This window comes from Phyllostomus discolor, chromosome 11 (genome assembly GCF_004126475.2).
Source record: "Phyllostomus discolor isolate MPI-MPIP mPhyDis1 chromosome 11, mPhyDis1.pri.v3, whole genome shotgun sequence".
Lineage (NCBI taxonomy): Eukaryota > Metazoa > Chordata > Mammalia > Chiroptera > Phyllostomidae > Phyllostomus > Phyllostomus discolor.
In genome coordinates this window covers 42,131,225-42,142,899 of record NC_040913.2, presented here as the reverse complement: position 1 = coordinate 42,142,899, position 11,675 = coordinate 42,131,225, and the positions used below count along the sequence as shown (strand labels likewise).

The following is an 11,675-nucleotide window of genomic DNA, read 5'->3' as shown; positions in this document are numbered from 1 at the left end:
ACTGATGATGTATGCTGGGAGCAAGATCTAAATGCTCCCCCAACACAGAATTTTTAGGGCAGAGAGAACTGTTCTCAACAATGGTGGACACATGACATTACGTATATTTCAAACCCCATAGAACTGTACAAAAAGAGTGAACCCTAATATAAATTATATGCTTTAATTAATGATAAGTCAGTATGAATTTATCATTTGTAATAAATGCATACACTAATACAAGCTATTGGCAATAGGGGAAACTGTGAAGGCTCAGAGTATACAGGAGCTCCTTGTAACTTTCTGAAGAGTTTTCTGGTAAACCTAAAACTAATCTGAACAATAAAATCTGTTATTTAAAAAAATATAAACAAAACTTAAAAGGATCTCTGACGAAACTTTCAGGGCTTTAAAATTTTTCCTGTAGGAAAAATTTTACAGACTCTTGATTTCAAATGAGTGGATATTTCATCTTTTATAGATGCTAGAAGAAAAGTTTAAACATTGAAACTTTATAGGTACTAAGTAATTTTTTAATTATTCTAATAAATACATATTCAGAGAACCTTATGTATCCTACGAAATTTAGCTCATTTAAACCCTATGATAACTCTATGACAGAGAACTCAATTGATAAATATTAGAACGGGCGTCTAACCTGGATTCCGTACTCAAAATTCTACCATAATACCGAATCAGGAGGATTAGCTATTTTTCATTTCGTCACCTGAAACAATGAACGGCTGATAAATATCGCGATACTATTGAAACTACTATTCCCAACAGGCAAAGCGGCTTCTGTTCATCAGCCTATGCCAGCAGTTCTGGAGGGCCCCCCGGCATGCCTTGAGGCGCGAAAAGCCACCTGGGCACCGTAGTTCTCCTTGACGCCTAGCGGTATTGCCAGCGCGGCTAAGGCGGCTCACTTGGCTTCAGTCAGTGTGTTCATTGAAGGCAAGCGGAGGCAGAGAAAGGTCGTGGAGCTGGAGAAGGGTGAGTTGGCACGGTCTACATGATAAAGACAGGTGACACCTTGGCACAGGGCTGAATTAAGTAAATGGACTGGTGTTGCGGTCTCTCCGGAGACACCGTTATCTTTTTGCCCGCGATAGCACGGTGGTAAGGAGGCAGAATCCAGTCCTAGCCTAGTACCCATTCTCGCCCTCAACACCCACCGCCATCTCCACCATGCAGTCCCGGGAAGACGCTCCGCGCTCCCGCCGGCTTGCCAGTCCCCGTGGTGGGAAACGACCCAAAAGGATTCACAAGCCCACGGTTTCGGCTTTTTTCACGGGCCCGGAAGAGCTGAAGGACACAGCTCATTCTGCAGCTCTGTTGGCACAGCTCAAGTCCTTCTATGATGCGCGGCTGCTCTGTGATGTGACCATCGAGGTGGTGACGCCTGGCAGTGGGCCTGGCACAGGCCGCCTCTTCCCTTGCAACCGCAATGTGCTGGCTGCCGCATGTCCCTACTTCAAGAGCATGTTCACCGGCGGCATGTACGAGAGCCAGCAGGCAAATGTGACCATGCACGATGTGGATGCCGAGTCCTTTGAGGTGTTGGTCGAATACTGCTACACGGGTCGTGTGTCCCTGAGTGAAGCCAACGTGGAGCGTCTTTATGCCGCCTCTGACATGCTACAGCTCGAGTACGTGCGGGAAGCCTGTGCCTCCTTCCTAGCCCGTCGCCTTGACCTGGCTAACTGCACTGCCATCTTCAAGTTCGCCGATGCCTTTGGCCATCGCAAGTTGCGATCACAGGCCCAGTCCTTTATAGCCCACAATTTCAAGCAGCTCAGCCAGATGGGTCCGATTCGGGAAGAGACTCTGGCAGATCTGACTCTGGCCCAGCTGCTGGCTGTCCTGCGCCTGGATAGCCTAAACATAGAGCAAGAGCAGACGGTGTGTCACGTGGCTATGCAGTGGTTGGAGGCGGCTCCCAAGGAACGGGGTCCCAGTGCTGCAGAAGTCTTCAAGTGTGTCCGCTGGACACACTTCACTGATGAAGATCAGGATTACCTGAAAGGGCTGCTGACCAACACCACTGTGAACAAGTACTGTCTGGACCTTATCAAAGGGGCCGTGCATATGCGATATGGTGACATGTTGTACAAGTCTGTGACAGTGCCAAAGCCAGGGTGCAGCAGCAGTAGCTCTGTTGTATCCACGGCAGAAAATCCACCCCAGAGGCTGGGTGTGTGTGCCAAGAAGATGGTGATCTTCTTTGGGCACCCTAGAGATCCCTTTCTGTGCTGTGACCCATACTCTGGTGATATATACAAAGTGCCGTCACCTTTGACCTGCCTTGCTCACACTCGGACTGTAACCACCCTAGCAGTCTGTATCTCTCCGGACCATGATATCTATCTAGCTGCCCAGCCAAGGAAAGACCTCTGGGTGTATAAACCTGCCCAGAATAGTTGGCAGCAACTTGCAGATCGCTTGCTCTGTCGTGAGGGCATGGATGTGGCCTACCTCAATGGCTACATTTACATCTTGGGTGGGCGAGACCCTATTACTGGACTTAAATTGAAGGAAGTGGAATGCTACAGTGTTCAGAGGAACCAGTGGGCCCTTGTGGCTCCACTACCCCATTCTTTTATCTCCTTTGACCTAATGGTAATTCAGAACTATCTCTATGCTCTCAACAGTAAGCGCATGTTCTGTTATGATCCTAGCCACAATATGTGGCTGAAGTGTGTTTCCCTTAAGCGCCATGACTTTCAGGAAGCTTGTGTCTTCAATGATGAGATCTATTGTATCTGTGATATCCCAGTTATGAAGGTCTACAATCCAGTCAGAGGCGAGTGGAGACAGATTAATAATATTCCTTTGGTGTCAGAGACCACCAACTACAGGATCATTAATCATGACCAAAAATTGTTGCTGATCACCTCACGCACCCCACAGTGGAAAAAGAACCGAGTGACCGTCTATGAATATGACATTAGCGGGGACCAGTGGATTAATATAGGTACCACATTAGGCCTCTTCCAATTTGATTCTAACTTTTTTTGTCTCTCAGCTCGTGTTTATCCTTCTTGCCTTGAGCCTGGTCAGAGTTTCCTCACTGAGGAGGAAGAGATACCAAGTGAATCTAGTACTGAATGGGATTTAGGTGGATTCAGTGAGCTGGATTCAGAGTCAGGAAGTTCGAGTTCTTTATCTGATGATGATTTGTGGGTCCAGGTAGCGCCTCAGTGATATGCACAGGATCAGCAGTTGTAGCTATGTTGAGACACTAAGGTGTTTTACTGCTTGGAAAGTATGTTAAAGAAATACCCTTTCCCTTTACAGGAAAAAAAAAAAAGGTTGATTGATTTCGGGTTTCGTTTAGAAAAGGTATTATTTAAGATACTAATGTAATTTAATGTTAGAGAATTTAAGCATTCCAAAAAATAAATCTATTTAATAATTTACTGTTCTGAAAGTCCAGTATTGGTTTGATTGTATAGTATGTTTATGTTTTATTATGCTAATTTTGCCTTACATTTTGTTTAGTGCCACAAGTACAGTAACTGGAATTTTAAATTTTATAATAGCAAACTGAGTGGGTAGGAATTACTAAATATGGTTTTGAAAGTATATATTTTCCTTGAGAACAGTAGTAGATTTCCAAAACTTTAAACTGGATTTTTACAAAGTGCATTCTAACTTAAATATATTTTACTAAGTTTTAGTTTAGTTTCCTCCTTTTTTGTGAAGAAAAAATGCACATATGTTTAACGTGACTGAATGCTGATTTGTTATGTGACTGAATGTAATAGTTTATAGAATGGCATTCACTGATAGTAAAAACAAAATAAACCAGGACATTACTGTTGGAAAAGAAATTTCAGTTTTAAATTTGTAATATAAAATGTGTATTTGCAAATAGTGACCAGTTTTTCATCTAAAAATAATTCCATTCTAGCAGTGTCACCAATTACCTACAAAGCTTAAAAAACAAAACAAAAAAACCCCCAGTAACTTGTTTTGTAGGTTCAAGTTTTTTCATCTATACTTGGTGTACATGCTTCATTGAATCAGAGGAATAATCCTTTTTTCCACTGGACATGATTGTGTAAATTTTTATCCATTCTCTTAAAAAGTTACTGTGATTCTTAAAATATTTTGGCTGTATAGTTTTAGTGTTCATCTTAGAAGATCGGTCTTTACTGTTTTGTGAGGTAATACTGGTTTTGAAAATATGTTTAAGCTAAGAACAGTATTTTATTGATTAGTAGTTATTGTATCTATCAACTATAAAATCAAGTGCCAGAAAAGAACTTTAAAACTTTAAGTTTTAAGTATAGAACTGTTTTGTGTAACACTGAAATATTGTCAGTTTTGTAAGTCACTAAATGTTATTATCAGCTTAAAGGTATTTTTGTATTAAAAGTTTACAGTTAAATAACATAAGTGGATGATGGCATTTGGGGCCAGTCGTGAAAGTATATTTCGTCTAAAATATTTCCCTAAACAGTGGTACACATGGTTATTTTATTAGGGTATTTGTATCTCATCTGTGTTTCTCTGTGAATGAATGTTCCAGTCTTTGTTTCTGTCACTGTATGTAAGAAAAAGTCCAGAAATAGAGACTACATCACAAAAAACTGACATTGTTAAATACAAGAAAATATAAATGCTTAATTACCTCTTAAGGTCTACTAGATATGGTTGTCATTATTCATATACATAATACATGACCAGATGCTTATAGTGTTTAAAATTTTCTATACCCAATTAGAATTATCTTCATTTAGTAACATGCTAATTCCTCTTCTATGTGTAATTGCTGGTGACAGAATGCTAACATTTCATATACCCTGGCAGAATGCTGAGGAGTGTGCTCCCACAATTGGGAAACTGAATTTTTGAATGAAATACCATAGGATGAAATGAAGAGGGGACAACACACAAGGCTTTAAAAAAAATCTTCTCAGCTATTTTTATTGGCCATTTTAAGAGTCTACAGAACATTCCTGTTTAACATTTTCAGTGAAATAAGATGCTTTCTTAGCAGTAAGTGTTCCTATAAAAGATCAGACATGCTTTTAGTTAGCTAAGGCTAAACTTTGTTCCATTTGCCATCAAGGGTGTTATAAGCACTGTACTTCATACAAAGCTTTTTCTCAGTAGTTATTTTTTGACCAACTTTTTCTTTACCAGTAACTTCTTTTTTGATAGCTTTTTGTTTTTTCATGTTGAAATAGGACATTGTTGATTTCGTCCATATCATCCATCTGCAGAACTAAGGTGCGCAACCAATTTATAAAAGACAGATTCTCCAACTTGTCATTTTCAATCTTTCATTTAAAGTCTAAGACAAATGGTAGTAATATATCTTCATTGACAAAGAGGTTTCTTGGGAAGAATTTTGGTTTTGTGATATATTTGTGAATTAAGGAATAGATGTTAACCATTATTTTATAGATAAGTGATTTGTATGTGATTCGTTACAAATAAAACTGGTACTAAAACCCTGACTTTCTGACTTTTTAATTCAGTGTTTCTGCTGAATGTATCCAACTCTTGCTTGTGCAGTGAATGACATAACTAGCAGTGTGGAAATCCCTTCTTAACAGAAAAGCACCCTTGTTTCCATTTTCCAATTAATCATTACATTTTTAGCAAATTCTTAATACAGTGTTGTTTGCAGGGCTCCTATTATTTATTAGATGCAGAATTACCTTAATTATCTTGTGTATCTGTTTCTGTACTCTAAAAGACTCAAAGGGCCCAAATTTTTGCAAGTTCTTTTTAGTTCAAATGATGTGGCATTAAAGTTTCCAAAAGAATGAAATAGAAATTAATTTAGCAATTAGCTTGTCTATATATGGATTAAATATTGAAGTTAACTTTTCATTTTTAGTTGAGCTGGAATTTAAAAATTGTTCACACCTGATCTTGTTGAGAATCTTGGAAACACTTTTGATCTATTCCCCCCACAAGCCAAATATTTACAATTTCATATTTTCAATTACTTATGACACTTTCGAAGCTCATCAGACCCAAAGTAAGTGCACTGTGGCAGTCTCTCTTTCCCATACCTGTTTAAAAACTTCCACACCCTTTTCATCATTCTAACTAACTGTAAAGGAACATTTATTTTAGTAAATTTGATAAAGCAAGATAGTGTTAAGAGGCAGAATTATTTATAGAAAATGTGAGTATCAGTAGAATCCCAAGAGAATTAATGTTATTTTTAGGACCAAAAGAGGGTTCAATATATACAAACCAATTTAATAGTAACAAAAATGTAATAAAAAAAAAAACCCTCTTCACAAAAGCTGCCAAACCTCGAGTACCATGGAAGCAATAGGTTTTGTGCAGAATAGGGAGAAGGACCCCCTCCTTGACACTGAGCCAGATATCTCCTGGGCCTGTTTCATCAAACTTCCATTCCTCACATCTTTAAACCTTGAGGACTAAATACTGTCTGAGGCACGGGGAGAGAAGGGAACATATGTTTTGCATAACATTCTGTCTATACCTGAGACATATTTTCTCCCAAAGCAGCTTATGGGGAGTCATCTATCTCTACTGGAGTCAAACTTCTACATTCTTACCCCTAAAGCTAAAACTTGCTTAGAACCACCCTTTCTCAATCAGGAATATTTTGTGGGGGGATACACTATTTATTAATTCTGGGAACAGTAGTTAAAAAGGACTTTATGTAAATATCACGCAGAGTATTTCTTCCAAAACAGGTATGTTTGTGCGTTAAAGAAAGAGAAGAGCTTGAACTCTCAGTTGTAAACAATATTACCTTAATTTAGATCATCTTAAGAGAATAAAGTAGAATTTTTTGTCCATTGTAACTGAAAAACCCAGCAATGTCATTTACTTCAGGCACAGCCTGAACCAGAATCTCAGTGTCTTCAGGGCCTTCTTTGTACAGAGAAGGTATCACAGATGTCTTCTCTCACTTTATACATTAGTTAGGATCTAGGTGTGGTTATATATACAAAGATCTGACTGTTTTAATAACATAGACTTTTCTCATATAAAAGTTCAATCTATTATGTTATCCCTGATTTAGATACCATCTGAGTTCAGGCTTTCCTGTTTTCCTGTTCTGCTCTGCTTAGGACTGTTGTCCTGGTCCACATGGTACAAGCTGGTTCACCCTTGTGTTCATATTCTAGTCATGAGGAAGGGGGGAAGGAGGTGGGACATGACTCTTTCCTATAAGGGAAGTTGGGCATGTGGCATTGGTCACATGTTAACCACATGGTCACACCTCATTGCAACGGTGCTTTGGAGAGGCAGTTTTTATTCAGGGTTAACATGTATATAGTAAAAGTTCAGGGATTCCTTATTAAATAGGGGAGAAAGGCTATTAACCTAGCCTAAGCAATCTGCCATACCATGTGTCAGGCCAGATTTTACCTTATGGCAGTCAAAGTGATATCACCATCTGTGCAGTTACTACAGATGACATAACATGGACCAGCCTCCCACCTGGGAAAGACTTAGAAAGCTTTCTAGGCTTTTGCTGTTGCTCTGTACAGAAGAGGTAAGGGCACTTGACCTTGTTTTGATTACATAAAACTTAATAGACTCTTCCATATTGGTACCCTAGATCATGAACTGAAGTCTAGTCTTAGCATTATATCATGGAATATTCCAACTTCCTAAAAAGAAAGAAAACTGAAAAGGGGCTCTGTATAACCAATTGCACTATTAATTATCTTAACAAATGTTGCTTTTGTTAAATAAGAGGCATAAGAATTAATAGGGTAATAAAAACTGATAATTTCTTAGAACAAGCTAGGCTAATTAGCAACATTCTAGCATTTTCTGTGCCTAGATCATTTGTGCTATGTGAATGTAATCTACTCCTCTCTGGCTCTGTTGAAATGCAGCCCATTAGCCACAATAGTCTATTCAAACCTTAGTTTCTTGTGCTTGCTTTGGCAGCACATGTACTAAAATTGGACCAATACAGAGAAGATTAACATGGCCTCTGTGCAAGGATGACATGCAAATTCATGAAATGTTCCATATTTTTTAAAAACTTTATTGATGAATTCTTATAATTCAGGTTAATCATGTCCCATTTTGTGTTTGTGAATAATTGCTTCTGTCACATATGTGATATAACTTTTATCATTATAATTTTCATTAAAAATATGCATACTAGCCCTGGCTGGCGTAGCTCAGTGGATTGAGCGCGGGCTGGGAACCAAAGTGTCCCAGGTTCAATTCCCAGCCAGGGTACATTCCTGGGTTGCAGGCCATAACCCCCAGCAACCGCAAATTGATGTTTCTCTCTCTCTCTCTCTCTCTCCCTCTCTCTCTCTCTCTCCCTCTCTCTCTCTCTCTCCCTCCCTAAAAATAAATAAATAAAATCTAAAAAAAAAAAGAATACAACAAATTAGTTAACAAGTCATTGTGGTAGACTGGGTAAGTCAGTTAGCCTGTTCTTTCTAAAAAAAAAATATATGCATACTTATTTTAAAAACACACTCAACCTTTGTGTTCATAAAGAATCCTAACCTCTGCCAGCAAATGAGGAGTAAGTAATATTTCAGTTGTAGTTCTGTTTCTATTCTTTTTTTTAATTTTTTTATTTTTAGAGAGGGAAGAGAGAGAGAGAGAGAGAGAGAGACATCAGTGTGCGGTTGCTGGGGGTCATGGCCTGCAACCCAGGCATGTGCCCTGACTGGGAAGTGAACCTGCGATGCCTGGTTCGCAGCCTGAGCTCAATCCACTGAGCCACGCCAGTCAGGGCTGTTTCTATTCTTATGTTAACAAAGACTACAAGACTCAATTTTCTGTTTCATTTCTACTAAATCTCTTAAAAGCCTAAGGGCAAGAATTTAAATATATGCTGTGACTGGGTTTTTCTCCACATTTTGTATATACACTGCTTGTTTAGTATCACAATCCCATTGCTTTCTGTAGGGCCTTCCTCACATGCTGGAATTATTCAGTTTATTGATTTGTTTACTCTTTTTTTTTAATTTTATTTTAATCATTGTTCAAGTACAGTTTTCTCCCCCCTACTCCCATTCCAACCCACCCACCCAACCCTCCCCCCTTCCCCCCCATTACCCCCCACCCCTAGTTTTTGTCCATGTGTCCTCCAAATTTGTTCCTGTAAACCCTACCCATTCCCCCCTGAAATTCCCTCTTCTCTCCCCTCTGGTCACTGTCAGACTATCCCCTATTTCAGTGTCTTTGGTTATATTTTGCTAGTTTTTTTTTTTGTTTTGTTGTTTAGATTCCTGTTAAAGGTGATATCATGTGGTATTTGTCTTTCACTGCCTGGATTGTTTCACTTAGCATAATGCTTTCCAGCTCCATCCATTGCTGTTGCAAAGGGTATGAGCTCCTTTCTTTCTGCTGCATAGAATTCCATTGTGTAAATGTACCATAGTTTTTTGACCCATTCATTTACTGATGGGCGTCTAGGTTGCTTCCAGCACCTAGCTATTGTGAATTGTGCTGCGATGAACATTGGGATGCATAGGTTCTTTTGAATTGGTGTTTTAGTATTCTTAGGATACAGTCCCAGCAGTGGAATTGCCGGGTCAAAAGGCAGATCCATTTTCAGTTTTCTGAGGAAGTTCCAAACTGCTTTCCATAGTGGTTGTACCAGTCTGCAGTCCCACCAACAGTGCACTAGGGACCCCCTTTCTCCACAGCCTCTCCAACACTTGTTGTTTGTTGCTTTGTTTATGATGGCCATTCTGACTGGTGTGAAGTGGTATCTCATTGTGGTTTTAATCTGCATCTCTCTGATGGCTAGCGATATTGAGCATCGTTTCATGTGTCTTTGGATTTTCTGTATGTCCTCCTTGGAGAAGTGTCTGTTCAAGTCCTTTGCCCATTTTTTAATTGGGTTACTTGTCTTCTTAGAGTGGAGTTGTGTAAGTTCTTTATATATTTTGGGGATTAAACCCTTGTCTGAGGTATCATTGGCAAATATGTTTTCCCATACAGTTGGTTCTCTTTTTATTTTGATACTGTTTTCTTTAGCTGTGCAAAAGTTTTTAATTTTGATGAGGTCCCATTTGTTTATTCTTTCCTTTATGTCCCTTGCTCTAGGAGACAAGTCAGTAAAAAAGTTTCTGCGTGAAATATCTGAGATTTTCCTACCTACATTCTCTTCTAGGACTTTAATGGTGTCATGCTTTATATTTAAGTCTTTTATCCACCTTGAATCTATTTTTGTATATGGTGTAAGTTGGTGCTCAAGTTTCATTTTTTTGCACATAGCTGTCCAGTTCTCCCAACACCATTTGTTGAAGAGGCCATTTTTATTCCATTTTATGTTGCTGCTTCCTTTGTCAAATATTAATTGACCGTAGAGGCTTGGGTTTATTTCTGGGCTCTCTGTTCTGTTCCATTGGTCCATGTGCCTGTTTTTATGCCAGTACCAGGCAGTTTTGATTACAGTGGCCTTGTAGTATACTTTAGTGTCAGGTATTGTGATCCCTCCTACTTTACTCTTTTTTCTCAAAATTGCAGCAGCTATTCAGGGTCGTTTATGGTTCCATATAAATTTTTGAAGTGTTTGTTCTATGTCTGTGAAATATGCCATTGGTACTTTAATAGGTATTGCATTGAATGTGTTAATTGCTTTTGGTAGTATGGATATTTTGATGATATTAATTCTTCCAATCCATGAACACGGTATATGTTTCCATTTGTTTGTGTCTTCCTTGATTTCTCTCCTCAGTGTTATGTAGTTTTCTGAATACAGGTCTTTTACCTCTTTGGTTAGGTTTATTCCTAGGTATTTTATTTTTCTTTTTGCTATTTCAAATGGGATTTTTTTCTTGATTTCTGCTTCTGCTGTTTCATTGTTGGTGTATAGTTATGTGTCTCCTGCACTAGAATGTGCCCTCCATCACGGAAGGACAACATCTTTCCCCCCCCCACAGGTCCTAACATACAGCCAGGAACAGCATAGGCTCTTGATGAATATTTGTTGAACAAAGAAATAAATATATTTGATGCTTGCTTGCATTTATCTGAGAAACCATTGCATTTATAGCTCTCATCTTTCTGTCAATTTTCCAGCTTTGAGGGAGTGCTATTATTAAACTCTTTTGCCTGGTTGTCATAGCAACCCTCTGGCCTCCAGAGCTACAGGTTATTTCTAATGGGCATATTCCTCCAGACTACCAAACACTGAGTATTTTCAATTATGGGATAATGATGCTATTATAAATCACATTTTTCACAGTACATATTTCTCTGTCTTTTATAAAAATGGTGAATAATTAGAAAGTAAATATGTTCAAACCAACACAAGCTCGGGAAAATAAAGCAGTGTGACACATGTCACTGTTCCTAACCCTTTCATATTCCCTCAAGTTCTTCACCTTTTCACAAGCACCTGTGAATTCATTGGGTTTTCTGTCCATGTTTTTAAGAAAGTTTTGAAAGTTAATTGCTATAAAACAAACTCTAAAGAGCTCTGGTAAAGCTTGTGTTTTACTCCTCCTTGCTCATTTCTTAAATTTCATGTTAAATCAGCAAATTACAGTAGTGTTATGAAAAGTGAGATTTGCTCTGAAATGGTCCAAAATCAGGTACCTTCCTCCCCCATTCCTTCCACTCACATTTTAGTATCAGGAAGTGAGACAAGTTTTATTAAACTGAATTAGTCATCATAGAAAACTCATTATTGAACTCATCAGTTCAATAAAACAGGGTGCATACGGGCCCTCAACCAGCCATGAATGTAGTTTTTAAAA

The 11,675-nt window shown here is 38.7% G+C and overlaps 1 protein-coding gene and 1 non-coding gene across 2 annotated transcripts; both read left to right on the top strand.

Annotated features, from left to right (window-relative positions):
- The first annotated feature begins 831 nt into the window (after window positions 1–831).
- Window positions 832–7,980, top strand: KBTBD6 (kelch repeat and BTB domain containing 6). The gene has a single exon (XM_028526837.2). It carries the CDS (start codon window positions 1,168–1,170, stop codon window positions 3,181–3,183), a length of 2,016 nt encoding a protein of 671 aa, XP_028382638.1. The 5' UTR covers window positions 832–1,167; the 3' UTR covers window positions 3,184–7,980.
- On the top strand, window positions 7,869–7,975 carry LOC114509059. Its single transcript, XR_003685609.1, has one exon. It is a non-coding gene; the product is annotated as a U6 spliceosomal RNA (small nuclear RNA).
- Window positions 7,981–11,675: the final 3,695 nt, after the last annotated feature.

Coding starts and splice junctions, on each gene's coding strand:
- KBTBD6 (XM_028526837.2), top strand. CDS start 1,168: ATGCAGTCCCGGGAAGACGCTCCGCGCTCCCGCCGGCTTGCCAGTCCC.